The sequence below is a fragment of the Erpetoichthys calabaricus genome, chromosome 7 (assembly GCF_900747795.2).
Source record: "Erpetoichthys calabaricus chromosome 7, fErpCal1.3, whole genome shotgun sequence".
NCBI classification, from domain to species: domain Eukaryota; kingdom Metazoa; phylum Chordata; class Cladistia; order Polypteriformes; family Polypteridae; genus Erpetoichthys; species Erpetoichthys calabaricus.
Genome location: NC_041400.2, coordinates 109,075,307 through 109,096,797, shown reverse-complemented (window position 1 = coordinate 109,096,797; position 21,491 = coordinate 109,075,307). Strand labels below are relative to the sequence as shown.

Here is a 21,491-nt window from a genome sequence, read left to right as displayed (position 1 = left end):
TGTTTAGTTGTAGTGGTGTTAACTCATGTTTTTGTGGAGAAATTAAATATTGAATATTCCAACTCAAAAAGGCTGATAGGTGACCAACATTATGCTGTGGTGTATAATGTGGAAAAAAAAAACTTTGTGGAGAGAAGAAAAAAAATCCTTGCTTAACTCGTGTCACCTTATCCACATGTCCAATATCCATTTGTATGGTTAAAACGTGCAGAAATGTGTGCATTTTTGCTAAAATGTCAATAACAGTTACTTCTTGAAAACTCTGAATTAAATGTAAACAAGGAAGACATCATTCCATAATGCTGTGTGTTTGAATTAAAGACAGGTTTCTTCACCAGTGAATGGGGGAGAGGCAGATCTTTAATTCTAACTTATAGCGTTGTGAGAATAATGTCTTCCTTGTTTACATTTAATGTGGAGCTTTCAGAAAGTAACTGTGGATTATATATTAGCAAAAAATGCACACATTTTAAATGTTTTGAATATTCATATCGATACCGGAGCTGTGGATTATGTGACTTGAGTTACGTGAGAATTTTTTTTTTTCTTTTTTCAATGGACTTTTTTCATCTCTTGGCACTGTACATTGACTCGGATTATTCAGTACTTAATTTCTCCAGGAAAACATGAAATTATACATTTTTCTTAGCCACCACATACAAACTACATGGGGTAAGTAACATTAAAAAAAATATTCTTGTGTGGAGTATTCCTTTAAGATTTAGACTTAGTTTACACCCCAAAAAAGAAAATCTATCAGCTGTTTTGAGGTGAAACAATGTTAAATGTTTCTTTTGTGTTTTTCACTTTGTTAAAAAGAAAACTATAAGGTCCATGTATTAATAGCAAATTAAATTACCCTTGTTCAAGACATATTTGATGGATGTAGGTCAGTAATCTAAATAATATTTGCAAGTTATTTGTAAATGTTGCCATATTACAAGCAAATGGTTGAGTAGTTTCCATCAGTTCATTTGTTATTGGTCCTTCACAGTAGAGTGTTTGTAAGTAGAAATTAGTATGACAAACAAGTCCTTTGTAAATATTCAGTGTACTGTGAATTAGTTAAGGAATTTGAAGAATATTTATTTAGATTATGCTTATTGTATCTTTTCTACATCTTTTTCTATATTAAGTTGTAGTTGAGATATTATTGAGAAAACACCATCAGACTTGGTGTTTATCCTCCATTTTCAGGGATTCATGATTTCTCTAGATGTTAAGATGTGCTTCAGTTTTTTAGTACCTGCTGGACTCATGAGCTTGTTTTGAGCTTTCTATATGCTGGATACGATGTTATTGGAAAGAGAGGCTTATTATTTTTTTTAAAAATCTGGTGCACTTTTGAACCAATTATAGGTAGCTCCTTTTGCCTCTTTGTATAATTCTGCGTGCAAAACGGCAGGACTTCTGTTGAAAATAGGTTGTTTTTGTTTAATTTTTCCATGTCACATCCTATGTTTATTACGATTCCACACATGGTACACCACTCTTATTTTTTTACTGTTGTATTAATGCAGAATTAAAGTAGTTAGGATTCTTTCTGAACCATAATTAGTAGTGCCTGACCAAAGCAAACCAGCCAAAAATAAACAGATAATGAAAAAACCAAATGTTTTCCAATAACATCAAGCATAGTAAATTCATTAACAGATGTCAAATTATGAAAGTGCCATGAGCATTTTGACTGAAATTTTTGTAATTACGAGAAAAGCAAAGGAATACTGGTAATAGTAACAGGGGAACATAAAAATTATTCCAGTGAGATTTTCCACCACACTTGCATTCATAGCTGAAACTCTGAGAGAAACTGTGTTTTATACTATCTACAGCCACATAAATACACATAGTTGTTCATGCAGATATCTATTTTGTGATGAACCATGCATGGGTTGTGTGCTGACAACAATCATTGACATTTATGCATTATTATTCAGGTTCTTGTTTATTCTCATTTGTAATGTTTGCTCCTGACACTTTTGTTTTTGGTTGACATTAAGAAGGTTGTCATCACTTCTTATTGCTGCTTCTCCTTTTGGAAATGTTTTTTAATGGTTTTTCATCCACACAGAAGCAACTTAAGAATATATGAAAGAAAGATAGAGGGACTGTTAGTGGGTGTAACTGCATATACACAGTGGGGAGGGCAAAAGATGATGTGATAGCGATGGGCAGAAGACAGTAAGTTAATCGTTATTGTTTATATCTACATGGTACAAAGCATGCAAAAGCAGAAAACTAAAAAAGAATAAAATTAGCAGTCACTCACAGCAGGAAGAAATCTCTCTATTATAAAAAAAAATCTTGGGAGGGAAACGAGATGTGATCTTATCGGAAGACACTTTGACATCCCGTGAGAGATACTTTAATGTCCTGAGACAAGGCAGTGAGACAAAAGGACAGCTGCTGAACAGGGTTTTAAATGATCGACGTGCAGCACGACAAGCAGAACATGCAGCTCGCCATCAGATAATCCAACTGCATCTCCTTAGAGTGTGTTCAGCCCCCCCCTCAACCCTTCACAAAGCGAACAGCAGAGACACGAAGTGGCAAAAGGACAGCTGCTGTACAGATTTTTCAATGATCGACACGCGGCTCGCCAGCAGCTGATCTCACCGCATCTACTTACCGTGTGTTCAGCCCCCCTTCACAATGCGAGCAGCGTTATATGTCCCACAAGAAAGAGATTTAACCACACCAAGAAATAAAGGACAAAGAGTAGAAGACAAAGTAGAATGTTGTAAAGAATTCAAAAATGTTGGTGCGGAACACATGCACAGCAGGTTAGAGATAGTAGAAGTACAAAAATTCAAAAGTCTCAAAAAAGGATAGGAAAAATTGCATTAGCACAAACAAACGGAAATTATTACTCGGTGAAATAACAGAACAGCGAAAAGAGATTAAATATATTGTTCGGATTTAAACTTTAAGTCGGAGACTTGTAGATCGTCTAATTCGTGTTGCCAGCGAGAATTAAAAGATTCCAAAAACATTGGTGCAGTATGAAGTCCCTTGAGACGGAGACTTTTAACATGAGATTCTTTCAAGTCACGCCCTACTTACAACTATTTTCAAACAAGACCACGGTCATCTAACCTCTGTCGTATGAATGCTTTTGTCAGACACACTCCATGCGCTCTCAGCTGTTATGAATTTTATCAGGACAATAATTTTATACGTTTCTAGATGACAAGTCAACAACAAAGCAAAGAAGAAAGAGCATGGACAAACATTCGAGAAAGTCATTTTATTTTTTAGGGAGAAAGAAACTATATTCATTAACAGGCAGTTATACGTTGCGTTGTCATGATGCAAGTCCAAACACAGAATCAATCATTTGTCCAAATGTCCAATCATTTTCCTCTGATGATGACACCTGGTAGGTTGTCGCTTTCAATCATTTAAAAGCCTGTACAGCAGCTGTCCTTTTGCCAATTCATGTCTCTGCTGCTCGCTTTGTGAAGGGGGGGAGCCGAACGCACGCTAAGCAGAAGTGGACAGATCAGCTGCTGGCTTTGTGCTGCTTCTACCAAGATGCCTGTTCTGCTTGTCGCTCTGTGCATTCTGGAGGAGGAGATGGGGGGGGGGGGGGGGGGTGGGTGAGGGCTGAACGCACTCTAAGGAGAAGTGCTCGGATCATATGCTGGGTGTCTGCAGTTGCTGCTGGTAAGCTGCGTTTTCTGCTTGTCGTTGTTTTAAGAACTGGGAGCCAAAAGCACTCCCAACATCTGCTAGGTTAGATGTCAGTGAACTTGTTTTAAATTGTTTTATAAGCAGGGTGTGTCATCAAAGTGTCTGTCTGAGATGATCTGGTCTCGATCACTTTGCTCAACCCCCCACGGTCCCCGGAGGCGCGCTATGTTCCTGCCACTTAGCGTTGTGAAGGGGGGAGCTGAATGCATGCTAAGGAGAAGTGGACTTTGTGCTGCTTCTGACAAGATGCTTGTTCTGCTTGTCGCTCTGCATGTCAATCATTTAAAAGCCTGTACAGCAGCTGTTCTCAATGTTCTGTTTCACTGCCTTGTCTTGCATGATGTTAAAATGTTTTATAATAGAGAGATGTTACTCATATCCTTAGCCCGACATCCACATAACATATGTGTTTACAAAGTGTGTTTTAATAAGTTTACATGTGTTTAAAGCGTGTGGGAGGGGTATTTTAAGGCTTAAACTATTAAAAAAAAATGTTTATTTATATGGTCTTTATATATCGCGGATTTTCACCTATGGCTGATGGGTCTGGAACGTAACTTCCGTGATAGGCGGGGGATCATTGTATGTATGTATGTATGTATGTATATATATATATATATATATATATATATATATATATATAATAAAATATTGTGGGGGACAGCCCTATCACAGACAGGTAGACATTGTTTTAAGCACCACAACCCGTTTATTTACAATACTAGCAAAATACCCGCGCTTCGCAGCGGAGAAGTAGTGTGTTAAAGAGGTTATGAAAAGGAAAGGAAACATTTTAAAAATAACGGAACATGATTGGCAATGTAGGGGGGGGGCAGGGGAGGAGGGGGGCGGGCAGAGCGAGACAGAGACACATATATATATAGATAGATAGAGAGATAGATAGATAGAGAGCGAGACACACACAGAGAGGAGAGAGGAGAGAGAGCGAGAGATATAGATAGAGAGAGAGAGACACACACACAGACACAAACGCGCATACACACTACACACACACACACACACAGATATTTTATATATATATATAGAGATAGAGAGAGATAGATAGATAGACAGACACACACAGACACACACAGAGAGAGAGAGAGAGAGATATAGATATATAGAGAGACACACACACCCACACACACATATAGATATATATATATATTTATATATAGATACACACACACACACATATACACATATATTTTATATATATATATATATATATACACATATACACATATATTATATATATATATATATATATATATATATATATATATATATATATATATATATGTACACACATATACAGATATATCATATATATATACATATATTATATATACATATACACATATATTTTATATATATATATATATATATATATATATATATATATACACACACATATACATACATACATATACACACATACATGCATTTACAATAACATAGAAATCAATATAAACAACATTAACATCATTATCATATGAGAATATGAAGTAATATATAAGAAGCACATTTCATATAAATATAAATTATTAAACAGTAAAATCTTTTTCTATAATTTGCTACCGTGGCTATTCGTTTGTGTGTCCAGGATTTTAAATCACTTGTAGCTCGCAAACCGTTTCACCTATTGACTTGAAATCTGGTACACATATAGTACGTCACGTCTGCTATCCGCTTTATGGGTGATGATTGTATTACTCTTTTTATATTTATTTTATTTTATTGTAGAATCAACTCCTATCTGCGCACACCAGGGCGGCCGTGGGCGGATGCGTATGGTGTATTCACTCCATGTTATCGTGCATTGCGCTGTCACTGGTATTTTGATAAAAGAATTTGAACAACATATAAGAAGTGTATAAATTATTAAACAGTAAAACATTAACATTTAAGAAGTAAAGTTACATTGAGTACTACTGCAGTGCCTTCGGGTATACCTCATTTTTTCTTTGCCCATTACATGCTTAAATGTATACAGTTTTTGGTGTACCTACCCGAGAACACGCTACATATAACCGACCGTGGGAGAAGCATGAATTTTAAATACGCGTTGAGTTCATCATCCTCGTGGAATAACTGGTAACGTTTGACTAAAATCTACAGCGAGTAAAACAACATTACCTCCTTTTTTTTTTTTTTACGATCTCTGAGATCTTGCTTTTTTCGGTTCAAGGCTTCATAAGCTCTTTTATGTTCCATGGTGTACTTATCCCAAACCATCATCTTTGAATGTTGCAAGACTTTCGCCTTGTATGTAGATCGGGGTAATTACATTCATTACATTCCTAGTCTGAATCACAATCTGATTGTAACATCCGCTACGTGCCCTCTTTTAATTGCGAGAAGCAGATATATATATAGCCAAATTCTCGCGCTTCGTTGCGGCGAAGTACTGCTTTTAATTTTTTATTAAGAAGAAAAGAAAACCTTTTTAAACGGATCGAAAATATACCAATAACAATTTGTTAAGGATCTGTTTTTTTGTGAAGCTCCTTTTTCACAGCTGTCGCGCTACGGCGTGTGTTTCGTTTATTTGACAGTATGTAGATCGTGGTAATTACATTCATGGCATTCGTTTTTCTGAATCACAATCTGATTGTATGGGTGGTTACCTGCCAGGTCACGCTTGTGGTTTGTCAGCAAGTTGCCTTACATCCGCCACGTGCCCTCTTTCTGTTCCCAGAAGCGTTTCTATAAACTTAATTTAAACTTACGTTTTACACCGTGCTTTTTTCCCTTATGAAGATGCTTGTATGCTTCACTCGCTCGCTTCTTATTGTTTCGCTCCCTTCTCAGTTGTTTAATGAATTTTTTGTTCTTCGCTGTTTGCGGCGCCAGAGTTGAAGCCCCTAACGTTGCGGTCAGCAAGTCGGCTAACATCCGCCATGTGCCGTCTTTCAGTTGCGAGAAGCAGATCATAGAATGGTTTTAATAGTTTACTTTCAAATAATGCAAAGAGTATGCTACACGTGTTTCTCCCTAATTCTGGACTCATCAGGCATACACACTCACTGCATCCGCTCTCGGGAATCGAATCTCGAACGTCAGCGCAAGAGGTGAAGCCCCTAACGTTGCGCTACGGCATGTGGTTCGTTTATACCTCGTGTCTTCTCATTAAACTTTTATCTCGCGGATATGTTATTGCAATCCGCAGCAGGAGCGTTTCTATAAACTTAATTTAAACTTACGTTTTACACCGTGCTTTTTTCCCTTATGAAGATGCTTGTATGCTTCACTCGCTCGCTTCTTATTGTTTCACTTCCTTCTCAATTGTTTAATGAATTTTTTGTTCTTCGCTGTTTGCGGCTCATCCTTCATTTCTCCCTACTGCGTTCTTTTATCTCGCGAATATGTTATTGTAATCCGCAGCGGGAGCGTTTCTATAAACTTAATTTAAACTTACGTTTTACACCGTGCTTTGTTTCCCTTATGAAGATGCTTGTATGCTTTACTCGCTCGCTTCTTATTGTTTCGCTCCCTTCTCAATTGTTTAATGAATTTTTTGTTCTTCGCTGTTTGCGGCTCCTCCTTCATTTCTCCCTACTACGTTCACAGTCTTTTCACGTGATTACGTGGGAAGCGTGATGATGTGACACTCAACTCCTCCTCCCACGGCCATCGCGCTGCCGTCCATTACAGTATATTGTGAAAAAAGAGGTTCCAGTTATGACCATTACACGTTGAATTTCGAAATGAAACCTGCCTAACTTTTTTAAGTAAGCTGTAAGGAATCAGCCTGCCAAATTTCAGCCTTCCACCTACACGGGAAGTTGCAGAATTAGTGATGAGTCAGTCAGTCAGTCAGTCAGTGAATCAGTGAGGGCTTTGCCTTTTATTAATTAGTATAGATTTACAAAGGTAAAGCACACACAAACCCAGTGCCGCAGCACCAATCACCTCAAATTCCAGGCCTCTTCACAATGGCTCTTTCTCTCTCTTGTGACCACCTCCACTCCTCTCCTCCAAGACTCTGTCCACTTCCACCTGACTCCAGCCAACGAATGGAGAGAGGCGGCCCCTTTTATCCCCACCCGGACATGCTCCAGGTGCCTCCCGATAATCTTCCGCCGGCACTCAAGTGTGGTGGAAGTACCGGCTGCGAACCCGGAAGCACTCCGGGTGTCCCTGGTCGTCTCCCCCCGCCCCCCAGCATTTCTGGGTGTGGCGGAAGCTCTGAGGACCAGGGCTCTTCAGGCATCGGGGCGCCCCCTGGCGGTGACCACAGGCCCCTATAGGGTTGAGCTTCTAAGCTCTGTTCCTGTGGTCCCCAAAACCACCAGGGCGGTCACCCCCTTGTGGTCTGGAGGAGGCGTAAGCATTTTATACTTTGCCAGTTTGCATTTTGGTATTGCATAGAATGCCTAGGAAATGTTTGAAATTTTATTCATTTCATACTTCAATGTCTTATTTTTGGCATTCTACACATTGACTGTAACATATATAATATAAAACTGCAATTATTTATACTTCACTAAGAAGCATTTTTTGTTCAAAACCACCAAACAGTTCAGAATACTGAGTTCTAATGGGCTGAAAGTTGGGATCAACATTGGATGGGAAAACAGACTATCTTGAGAACACTAAATACCTATACACACTATCTCTGCTCGTAAGGAATAGTTTAACTTGGTTTGTCTAACAGCTTGTGTTTAATTTATCAGAAAAACCCCATGCATAACTGCATGTCTTCTTGGAAAAGGCCTTAAACCAGCTGTCTCTGCACCACCATACCACCTACCAACTCACATTTCTACTAACCCTGGAAAAATGAATTTAAACAACTATAATTTAAAGTGTTTTTAATTTTAATTTTCTTTTGCCTCCTCTTTCATAGCCAAATTCAACAATTCTGGACCGAGCAACAGCACGAATAGTTTCATATCCACTGATAAGTAAAAAAATTATTGAGATCAAAGGTAAGATACTTTTAACATTTAATAATCATTTACCTCTGTAGAATCCTAAGTAATTGTAGCTACACTTTTAGCTGTTTTGATTTAACTTTGTGTGTTCAGCATCTTAAAACCACTATCTGTGTTTGAATTGTGTCAATGTTATTACTTTTATTTTATTAAAAAAATTACAAAAGCAGTATTTCTTCATAACAGTAATATATATGCATTAATATCTGTTGTGCATTGTGTGCGTTTGAAAGAAACCTATGAGAACTTTGAAGATGTACTTGAGAAAATTAACTATGATGAGCCACATTTTGGTTCATACTGTATATGGGGACTTGAAAGTTCTGTGTATCTTACTGGGTCAGCAGTCAGAGCATACAAAATTCTGATGTTTTCTCTGGGAGTGGGAAAACAGAAGCACGAATTTACATTTGGTTCATAAGGAATGGCCAGCTAGGAAAAAGCTGCAGCTCAACACCAAATACATCAGCAGAGCTAGCTTGGATGATCCAGAAAAAGTGCTGATCCATCACTTCATATTAAGCTTAGTTTAATGATGCAGGTTGCCAAAGCCCCGTTAACAGGTGAAGCCTGTTTTATGTATTTGTACAGAAAATTTCCAGGCTTGTCTGTGGCTAAATTGAGAGTTTTTTAAAATTTTTTTTGCTGGACTTGCCTGATACTAGAAAAGTGATTTCTTATCCAGAATTTAATGGTGAGATTAATGTACTGGAATTAGATGCTTGAGTATCATTCAGTGAAGTTTTTAAGTAACAATAAAAATCCAACTTGTAAAGAAACTATTTAAAAATGTATTAGTTAAGTCTAAGGGATTGGATAGCAGTATGAGTCTCAAAGTTGAAAGTTTGGATTTGTATTTGGAATTTTTTCCTGAAAATCTTGGAGCTGTGCATGAAGGATAGGGTGAAAGATTCCATCAAGGTATCAAAGGGAATGAAAAGTAGGTAATAGTAATGTCAGTATGGTGGCAGACTACTGCTGGATGATCCATATGGACACACCAGAAAAAGTGTACAAATGACAGGATAGCAAATGTAGGTTTTGGATCAAAAGTATTAAGAAGTGACAAAAACTAGAAACGTTGAGTCAATGAATGTGTATTGTTGCTTTCTTTACATATATGTTTAAAAATATTTGACTAAATATTTTCATGTTAAATTGATATATCAATATTGTATACATGTCATTTGTTAAATTTAAATGCAATTTCTTTTCAGTTTTGTAAAAATGACATGATGGAGAGATTCTTATCATATTGTTTTATTGTGTTCATGAATTGAAAATCTGCGGTGAGCTGGCGCCCTCCCCGGGTTTGTTTCCTGCCTTGCGCCCTGTGTTGGCTGGGATTGGCACCAGCAGACCCCCGTGACCCTGTAGTTAGGATGTAGCTGGATGGATGGATGGATGGATGGATGAAAATATAAATAACTATTCACAATTTTATATGAATTTAGTTGTATAGACCTTTTATCTGAGAGGAAAAAATACGTAACAGTGTGTATTTTATATCTAAATTCTGATCTTTATCCTAGATGAATTTACTAAAAGTGTTAAGTAAAGCCAGTTGTGTATCACACATCTGAAATATAAAACTAGTGTGGGGAGCAAAGATGCTGCACTCCACTGCTCATGCCTTTTGTTACTTAAAGTGCACATTATTTGATTCACAGATGTCATTGGGCATATGGTGACTTCAGAGACCTTTATATTGACAATATGTTTGCATCCTTTGATCATCTATGCCTCAGATGAAAGAATAACTGTATAGCATTTCCAGACATTATCAAATAATTTCATGATGCCCACCCCGACACTGGGAAAAGAACTTACTAAAATCCCAAATCTTCTTTAGTCGATGCAGAGAATGCTCTAATTCTTCTTAAAATTGTTATTTTTTTAAATAAAATTTAGCTTAAAATGATGTAAAATACTATATGTTTTAGACAGGGTGTTAATTTCAAACACTTAGATTTAATAGGCTCTATGTTTTGGGGTTATCCAACAGAAAGACCATTGTGGGGGAAACCTATTTCATATTTTTCATTTACAATTGGATTCACAATTATTCCTGATCTTCTAAGATCATTATTTAAAATGACACCAGATGGGTTAAGATTTTGCAGTGATATTTTCTGTATTGCTTACATGTCAGCTTAGTGTTAGAGAAGAGCTTTAATCTATCCTCCATAACTCAAAGCAAAGTAATGTCTAAATATTAAATATACTAAAAAACATATATAATTTTTCCTGTGAGAAACAGAAAAAGTGTAAAGTTTTTTCAGAACTTGTCAAGAGGTAATTAATGTCACTCAACAATAAGCCCTCTGGACCTCTGCCTCATTTTTTTGTCGATGTTATAATATGCATTTTGTAATGGGCTTTTTGATCACATACAGTGCATCCGGAAAGTATTCACAGCGCATCACTTTTTCCACATTTTGCTATGTAACAGCCTTATTCCAAAATGGATTAAATTCATTTTTTTCCTCAGAATTCTACACACAACACCCCATAATGACAACGTGAAAAAAGTTTACTTGAGGTTTTTGTAAATTTATTAAAAATAAAAAAACTGAGAAATCACATGTACAAAAGTATTCACAGCCTTCGCTCAATACTTTGTCGATGCACCTTTGGCAGCAATTACAGCCTCAAGTCTTTTTTGAATGTGATGCCACAAGCTGGAACACCTATCCTTGGCCAGTTTCGCCCGTTCCTCTTTGCAGCACCTCTCAAGCTCCATTAGGTTGGATAGGAAGCGTTGGTGCACAGCCATTTTAAGATCTCTCCAGAGATGTTCAATCGGATTCAAGTCTGGGCTCTGGCTGGGCCACTCAAGGGCATTCACAGAGTTGTCCTGAAGCCACTCCTTTGATATCTTGGCTGTGTGCTTAGGGTCGTTGTCCTGCTGAAAGATGAACCGTCACCCCAGTCTGAGGTCAAAAGCTCTCTGGAGCAGGTTTTCATCCAGGATGTCTCTGTACATTTCTGCAGTCATCTTTCCCTTTATCCTGACTAGTCTCCCAGTCCCTGCCGCTGAAAAACATCCCCACAGCATGATGCTGCCACCACCATGCTTCACTGTAGGGATGGTATTGGCCTGGTGATGAGCGGTGCCTGGTTTCCTCCAAACGTGACGCCTGGTATTCACACCAAAGAGATCAATCTGTCTCATCAGACCAGAGAATTTTCTTTCTCATGGTCTGAGAGTCCTTCAGGTGCCTTTTGGCAAACTCCAGGCGGGCTGCCATGTGCCTTTTACTAAGGAGTGGCTTCCGTCTGGCCACTCTACCATACAGGCCTGATTGGTGGATTGCTGCAGAGATGGTTGTCCTTCTGGAAGGTTCTCCTCTCTCTACGGAGGACCTCTGGAGCTCTGACAGAGTGACTGTCGGGCTCTTGGTCACCTCCCTGACTAAGGCCCTTCTCCCCTGATTGCTCAGTTTAGATGGCCGGCCAGCTCTAGGAAGAGTCCTGGTGGTTTCGAACTTCTTCCACTTACGGATGATGGAGGCCACTGTGCTCATTGGGACCTTCAAAGCAGCAGAAATTTTTCTGTAACCTTCCCCAGATTTGTGCCTCGAGACAATCCTGTTTCGGAGGTCTACAGACAATTTCTTTGACTTCATGCTTGGTTTGTGCTCCGACATGAACTGTCAACTGTGGGACCTTATATAGACAGGTGTGTGCCTTTCCAAATCATGTCCAATCAACTGAATTTACCACAGGTGGACTCCAATTAAGCTGCAGAAACATCTCAAGGATGATCAGAGGAAACAGGATGCACCTGAGCTCAATTTTGAGCTTCCTGGCAAAGGCTGTGAATAGGCTGTGCTTTCTCAATTTTTTTATTTTTAATAAATTTGTAAAAACCTCAAGTAAACTTTTTTCACGTTGTCATTATGGGGTGTTGTGTGTAGAATTTTGAGGAAAAAAATTAATTTAATCCATTTTGGAATAAGGCTGTAACATAATAAAATGTGGAAAAACTGATGCGCTGTGAATACTTTCCGGATGCACTGTAGCTCTTCAAGCTGAGTAGAAATGGGGTTTTGATTGTGTTGATTATGATTTAATTCAGCCTTATTTTTTGAAGTGGCGTACTGATTGTGTTTTTGATTGATTTGCATTTAGTTATGGTAATGAGGTCTTTAAACTCAATAAAAATTAACAACCCTACCACACTTGTCCAGTCATCCATTAGCACCAGGGAAGATTTTATTCACCAGAAATCTGGGACATTTTGTGTGAAATGTTGATGGCACCAAATGTAATACCATTTGCCTTTTATATTTATTTACATTATTTAAAGTTTATGAAAATAATAATCAACAAAACTAAAGCAATGCATTTTTTCTTCAACTTGTGATGACTAACAATATTAGTTCTCAAACTTTTGTGATGAGATCTTTTCTGTTTAAGTTCTTATTTTCTTTATTTGTGTGTTTTTCTCTTACTTTTCTATTTCCATTTTTAGCTGCCATAAAAGCATTTAAAGAAGAAAGACTATTGGAAAACAAGAAGCTGTCCGAGGCTGAAGAAGACATTTCAGAAAAGACTGAATTTACTATACAAAATTACACCTCACTGGATAAAAGTTCACAGATAACTGACAACAAACTAGAGGACTGTGAAGCAAATAACACGTTGATGGTAGTAAACAAAGAAGAAGTAAATAAAAGTGTGGTTGCTGCTGAGAAACCACAAGAAACAAAGGAAAATCAAAATGTTGTTGTCAGTGAGCTTGCAGAGACAGTTAAGTCAGAAAAAATGCTTATTAAGGATGATCTGGAAAAATCAACCAAAGTTGAGCCTAAAAACTTTGAAAATACAAATGCACAGAATAAATTAGAAAATGTAACGCCTGAAAGTGAAGAAAGTAAAGTAGAACATTCAGAAAAAGATGAAAAAAAGGAATACTTTGATGACAGCACAGAAGAGCGTTTTTACAAGCAGTCATCGTTATCTGAAGATGATGGCAGTGATGATGATTTTTTCATTGGAAAGGTTAAAAGAATAAAGAAAAGGAAAAATGATTCTGGTTCAAGAGTAGAGAAGAAAAATATGAATATAAGAACAGCTATAGAAGACCTAAAAGCAACAAAAGCTGAAGTGCAGTCAGCTGAATCTAAAGAATCGATCAAACAGAATCTCAAACAAGGAAACCTTAATTCAGTGTTCTGTAATTCCTTGTCTGATTCAAAGGGACAAAAAAGGTAAGAAGAAAAAATAAAAAACTTGATCTGTGTTGTAATTTATCTAGGCCATCTTAAAATGAAAGAAGGAATGAATTACAGTTTAAGTTTTATAATGTGCCAAAAGTGGTCTGAAGCTAAACTGTCTTTACCATGAAAATAAGTGGCTCTACACTATGAAAATATCCTAATGTGTAATTTAGGAAAACCGGTTTTAGGGGCTTGATAATTATATTTCAAAAAATATGCACTGTCATCATGTTTTACGTAGATTATTTCCATTGTATATTTTGTCTTGTCTGAGTAGCTGTTAACTTGTATATTCCATTTTTCAGCAGAAAAAATCATGCACAGCCTCAGATAAGAAAAGGTTCAGGTATGCCATTCTTTTTTACAGTGCTTAACTTACTTTGTTTGTCTTGTTAGTAATTTAATATACATTTATTTTTTAACAACATAAGTATTGTTTATTGTTACTACATGTAAAAAAATATATAATCTTAGGTCTGCTTAATTTTCTTTTCTTCCTTTTTTGCATAGAAAATGAATACAACAAAATATCTAAATGAACGCTCTTCCAGTCACTTATCCCCTTTGATAATGCAGTGATACCACTGAATGACAAAGTGGAAGCAGTCAGTGTATTTATAGCTCTGTGTTAAGCTTTCCACCTCTTGGTTTATATTGTTTCTTAAACTGAAAAATATTGAATTCAAAATCAATTAAATTTAAAACAGTACATTTTATGTACTATTCAGAAACTTTGGTGGTGGTGGAAAAGGTTTTAAAAATGGCCTCATAAAAATGAATTTTAAATTCCCAATTTATAGCACTTATCTTTGACAGAAAAAGTATACAGATATGTTGGAAAACTCTCTGTCCTATCGTACTACTGTCTTCAGAAAACATTCCTTTAGTATGTCTGCTACTATTTGATAAAATAAACATTGCAGGCTTTCTGCTGAATGGAGATTGACTTATTTAAAGGGCTTCTTCAGTTCCTAGTCAGTCCCCAGATCTTTGGAGTGCCTTTCCTGTCATCATGTCTTTCTGACCGAGATTCTGTCCTTTGCCTACCAGGCTCCCAGTTTTAGTTGTCATCAACATTAATCAACCTTCTTACTACCACATAGTAACTTAAGACAGCCAGTGGATGGGGATGTGGGCTTTAATTTGACAATAGAAACTGAATAAAAAATGCAATCATAGAAAAAAAGATCACAGATAAATGCTTAGATTGTTTGTACATTAATACTAATATTAATGAAAATTGAGTAAATATAGTACATGTACAAAACATTATCCACCAAACTATGAATGCACACTTAACACTCATGGAAATCAAACAATATACTAGAATATATGGAAGGTGGGTAGATATATTTTTGAAATAACAAATAAAAAAAAATAGGAATAAAAGGAGAAAGTTAAATTTCATTGCATTAATGAACATAATCACCAACAAAATAATTATAAAAAATTGTCTATCGTCTTGTTTTCATTAACAGATTTAATTAGTGAATGTCATAGACCATTTCAGTTTATGAGAACAAGATGATGGACACTTGTTTAATATTATTTTGTTGGTGATTCTGTTCATAAATAGTGTGGTTTACCTTGCTTTCTTCAGGAGAGGCCCACCGAATCAATTGGCTAATTTAAAGAGCAAGTTCAGTTATAGGGCACACTCTGGACCTCCTGGAGGTCGTAGCAAAAGAGAGAGTTAAAACAAAACTCAATCATCAATGCTGCACATCATCTCCCTTATACCTGCAGCAATATGTCTGCATTATGCCTCTTTTTTATTAATTTTCTTGCTTTATAGTCATTTGTCCGTGTGTTCAGAGCAAAGTGTGTATGTGTATATTTATTTACGTGCCTAAATAATTTTTATTTAAATATTTATTTACCGTATATACTTGCATATAAGTTCTCCCACGGATAAGTTGGGACTTGATTTTACTGTGTAATTTCTGGTATTTTATAATGTCGATCGTATAAGTCGATTGCGGAAAACTCTAACTAACTAATAACTAACGCTATTAGTCCAAGAGATTATGATATGCTAACGCCCACCTGAGAGAGTAACCACCGAGCACACTGCCTTTGTTCTCTGTGTGGGTGCGGCAATGCTCCTATCCTCTCTCTCTCTCTGTTGTGCCTACGTGACCACACGGTCATACCCAAACTATTCCGAAACAACGTTTGCACTGTTTTGTGTTTTTTGCATCTCACACCCTCATAAACCTTTATGTAAGAGCATCCCTTATCTACGATGGAGTGTTCGATCAGGAGAAAATATGAAGCTGGTTTTAAATTAAACGTCGTTGAAGTAGCGAAAGAAATTGGTAACTGCGCTGGTGCAACAAAATTCAATGTGTCTGAGAAACAGATGCGAGATTGGAGGAGGCAAGAAGATATAAAAAAAAAATAAGTGTTGCATTTTTGAACAGGCGTTTAAGTCGGGTCTGATTTTATGATCGATTTTTCGGGTTTCATACATGAGTATATACAGAACATTATTTATTTAAAGAGCTTCAGTAAAAAGCTAAATTTCCCCCAAAGTCAAAGTTCTATCTATCCCTGTTTTTTCAGATGTTATTATTTCAGTAATACATACACCAATCAGTGACAAGATTAAACCCACTAACGGGTCACATGAATAACACTGATTATCTTGTTATAATGACAACTGTGATAAGGTGGGATATATTAAGTATCAAGTGAAGAATCATTTCTTGAAGATGATTTGTTGGCAGCAGGAAAAATGGATAAGTATAAAGAGTGACTTTAACCAGGGCCAAATTGTGGTGTTTAGACAACTGGGTTAAAACATCTCCAAAACAGCAGGTGTTGTGGGATGTTCCCAGTATGCAGTAGTTAGCACCTACCAAAAGTGGACCAAGGAAGGACAACCGATGACCTGGAAACAGTTTCATGGGCACCCAAGCCTCATAAATGCACATGGGGAGCAAAGGATATATATAGCCTGTCTGGTCCTATTCCACACAAGTGCTACCGTAGCACAAATTGCTAAAAACTTCAGACGGTCGAAGTGCCCATTGTGTTCATCTGATTTAACCCATGGCTAAATGTACTCTAAAAATCATACACATACTGCAGTTTTGTTTACCAGTGAGCTGCACTATCATGAAGTATACTGTTGACTTATTGGTGACAACTATTTGGTGCAGTCCATAAAGTTTACCAGTGTGTTGTATATTCCATTTATGTGTGGTCTCCTGCCTTCTATTGCTGAGATGAGTGGAAGTAAATAAAATGATGAGAATGTAATTGTGTGTACACAGTGAAATTCAGTGAGAATTTTAGTTACTTTGTAAACTCTTTTGGGACTCACCCAACAGGACGACATGCCAAACAGTGTCCCGAAGCATGATCGCTGCGCCTGTGGATGACAGCCGCCTGTCAGTTGCTGGGGCAGTCGACCACAGGCTCCCAGCACTGTAGCGGCTTGCAGCAAAAGCAATTCCGAGCCGACCGCATTCACGCTATAAGTGCCTGTTGTCAATGAGTGATGCAAGGAACGTTATAAATTAAGGGAACAGTATTACTTGGCCACTAACCTGTCCATGACCCTGCCTGATTGCTGTGTCTGTGTATAGGAGAGTGGTAGATCCCGCTACAATAAATAACCGTACTGTTCCTGTGTCAAGCTGAATAAAGTTGGTTTTGCTAAAGTACTGAGACTCAGCCTCGTGTTTTGGGGACAGGGAGACAGGGAGTCGCACCTCACAACATGCTTTGCTAAAATCTGTAGAAACTCTTTTGACTAGCTTTCTTTCTCATTCAATTACACCTTTGACTTCCATTCAAGTGGGAAACTGTGATTGGCACAAGCTGCATGGTCACAAGTCACTGCCCCTCCCTGTTTTATGAGGCATTAAAGACACACAATTATGGAATCCATTCCCGGATGGGTTTATCCATTCCCGGGAATTCAGGAATCCCGCATTTCATTCCCGGGAATCCTGGGCATCTCACATGTGAACGGTTTTAGAACGACCGACACTTATTTTTAATAAAACTACTGCAATATATTGACACAAATAAAAGACTAACCTTTTGTCATGCTGTCATAGAAGTACATGTATCTTTAGTTGCAGTAATAAAAGCATAGAAAGCACAACGTCCTCACAGGTGGCGCAGTGATAATGCTGCTGCTTTGCAGTAAGGAGACTGTGGAAGATTGTGGGTTCGGTTCCTCCCTGTGTGGATAGCGCTTTGAGTACTGAGAAAAGCGCTATATAAATGTAATGAATTATTATTAACATGTCGGGTATGTGGTCTTCCATGCGAGACCGCACCTTCATGCAGAAGTACGCCAGCCGCTGAGAAAGCACGCTCTGCCTCCACTGACTTAGGCGGCACAATCATCAGATATTGATACACTTGTTCTAAACCATGCCTGTGCTTGCCGTTGCGCTGAAACACCGCCATTTCAGCTTTTACTGATGCATCCAGTTTCTTGTCATCACTCTGTGATGGCAAGTTTCTTGGCACAGATAATGCGGATGTAACAGACTGACACATTGCAATTTCAAGTTGCTGTTCAAAGCTATTGTCTGATGAAGTGCAAGCTGCAGCAATGGCTCCACCTTAATTATTTTCAACTATAACTCTGTTATTTCTTGATCGATTTTTACACGCTGTATATGCGAGCTTGGCCGTTCCCGTTTTCCTGGGAATTACAGCAGTTCCATTCCCGGGAACTTGGATTCCCTACACACAATTAAGTAAAAATGATAGCTGAATTTACTACTACAGTGGGTATGGATAATCTTGCCGCAGATCCTCTGGAAAGTGTGAAAATGAAATCTGTTTGTCATACAGTATGTCTTCATAATGCTTCATCAGAGCTCATGTTTAAAAAGTCAAGCTCTTCACGTTTTAAACTGGTTGACCTACTGAAATCCTGGATTCAGAACGTGTGTTCCTTGAAGCTATTGTATCTGCCAGTCTGAATTGTTGTTTCCCTTTCTCCCATGCACACACTTATCACTTAGGATTATGTCCTGTATCTGATAATGTTTCTTAAGTGCCTTTCAGGACAGCTAGTTATTCAAGTAATGTTTGTGTGTGCCGAGAATGAGCATGTTTTATAATTACATAGCTGCTGCCATTGCAGTTTGTTCTATTCGATACACAGTTCTAACCCAGAGAAGTGCTTCAGTCTACCTCTGAGTTAGGGCTGGTTAACATAACAAGGCTAACATTTATTTTAAGAGCATACATTTAATAAAAACTCAGATGGGTGCCATTAAGAAGAGTTAAAAAAACAAAAAAACACAAAAGGCATATTAAATCAATGCATTAAATTTCACAGACTTAATGTACATATGTCTATATACCTATGTTTATGTTGATTTTATTTATATTTTTTAACAAATTTCTTGGAGTTTTATGAAGAACAAGTTCTTATCTTGGACCCCTGGTAGTTTTCTTTGACTTGTTGCATTAATCGTACAAATCATTTCAAAATCATGTGAATGAATGGCCTACAATTGGTAGTACATATTAAGTGTTTTGTAGGAGTATTCTGAGCAGGGCCTCGGCACGCATTGCCATATAGGTAGGTATCTTATCTTGTTGTTGTTATCGATGGTTTGGTTTGGTTTTGTTTTTTGGCACATTATTCCTTATTCCTCTCACTGCCATCATACGCCCAAATCAGATAATGCTGACAAGCTCAGGAAGAAAACTATGTATTATATAAATAATTAGCTTAAACGCATTTTGAAATGGAATGGTGAGGTTTATGAGAGTTCATGAGTTTTCTTTGACCATGCATCTCATTTAATGCAGATAACTGGAAGATTTAAAATTAAATCTACAATACAACGAAGCTGCAGAAAGTGAAGGGGTCTGAATCTACTGTATGTATAGTATTTTGATTCTACTTAATTTATGAAGCAGCTTATTAAAATTCTTTTTTTGTTTTTTAATTCCAGTTTTTCCTAAAAACATGCACAATAAGAAACTACCACATCATCCAGTCCCTGAAAAGAAGCCTGTAAACAGAATTTCACATACTGACCAGTCTCTTCATCCATCTTGGGAAGCAAGTAAAAGACGAAAGATGCAAGAGTCTCAGATAACAGCATTTCAGGGGAAAAAAATTAAATTTGATGATGATGATGATATCTGAACTATTTTAAAGTGTTCATTGTCTAAGAAATTGTGAGTTGGGTCTTATAAGAGGCATTTAAATCATCACCATACACAATGATAAAGATTTTCTGGAAATGTTAATATATTTTATTGTATCCAAGTGTTTATTTCTGTTATTCAGTCATGAATGTGACCTTTTGTAGTACAAAAAAATACATGTATAGAATATAGTTTTTGTTGTGCTTTATCAATTAATGTTAAAAACATGCAGTATGCAGGAAAGTAAGGTTAACATCTTGATAGACCTAAATGTGTAATGAGGTACAGTGCTTTGTGATCTCTGTGCTCCTTTCATGTAATCTTGTATGTGATTTTATGACAAATGAGGAAAAAAGTCCAAATGACTTAATTTGCTATTATACACCTGGATGGAGAGCTCATTAAACTGACTGTTGAAAGAACCGTAACCGAGGGACCAAATGCTCGAGGACATGGAAGAACTAACCCGAAGCTGTTGTAACAGTAAACTTCACACAAATGTTAAGAATTTTCATCCAAGTATGGTAATGTTTTGGACTCCATTACCTAGCAGTGAGGCATGTCTTTATTTGGAATTGTTTTTAAATTTAATTGTTTTAAATACAAATTAAAAATCTATTCTTGCATTTGGAACAAGTGAGGCATACCTAATTGTGTATAGTTCCGACCTTTGAATAAATAGGCTTGATGTGTGCATTTGGAAAGATCCACACACACCTGAGTTGTCATTCCTAAAACGTTATTCATATTCAAGTGTGAAAGTATGTGTCCACCAAAAAAATATCTGATTTATAAAACCTTGCGTTCATACTTTTGTATGCATTTTACCTTTACAAATTACAATCATTTGTGATTGTGGTGCGTACGTGGATATGCCTTGAACCGTGGCCAGGTTCTACCCTGAAACAACCATACATGAGTGCTGCACATCTTCACTGACTGGTGGAGAAGCCTGACACATTAAGTAGTACGAGGTAGAAGTTGTCATCTTTAAATCAGTGGCATGCCGAGAACCTTTATTTTGGTGGTCTAAGTAGAGGTGTCATCAACAAGCACAAATACCGTATATTGAGTGCCAACATGTGACTGCTGCTGTGTGACTGCAGGGAAATTTACCATTTGCCATGTTGCAGACTCCAAGATTCACACTGTCCGAAAATGATGTTTTGTTTATTTTATTAGGGGGACTCTAGGAACACAACCAGCCTTGACCTGGCTTGCACACAGACATATAAAGAGGAAAAAATTAATCGACAATAAAGAATATATTAAACAAAGGGAAAAAAACAACAATTGTTATACAACCAATGCGTACACAAAAACCCTCCCCAATAATTCCAATGGTGATAGTTAATTAAATAGCACAGAACAAAACTCGACAAAAGTACTAACTACAGAAAGGTCAGCAATAAGCATGACAATACAGAGTCCAGATGCAGATTGAAAATGTTAAATGAATGGAAGTCAATTGAACAATTTTCTGTAAAGTTTTATC

At 37.2% G+C, this 21,491-nt stretch overlaps 1 protein-coding gene across 1 annotated transcript in view; it reads left to right on the top strand.

Moving 5' to 3' along the window:
* srfbp1 (serum response factor binding protein 1) overlaps nt 1–20,632 on the top strand; it is a 148,987-nt gene extending 128,355 nt beyond the window's left edge. The window contains exons 5-8 of the mRNA XM_028805254.2: nt 8,546–8,627; nt 13,111–13,849; nt 14,164–14,204; nt 19,798–20,632. Of these exons, the coding sequence (XP_028661087.1) occupies nt 8,546–8,627; nt 13,111–13,849; nt 14,164–14,204; nt 19,798–19,994 (1,059 nt within the window). The 3' untranslated portion in view covers nt 19,995–20,632. The remainder of the gene's footprint in view (nt 1–8,545; nt 8,628–13,110; nt 13,850–14,163; nt 14,205–19,797) is intronic.
* The last annotated feature ends 859 nt before the right edge of the window (nt 20,633–21,491 follow it).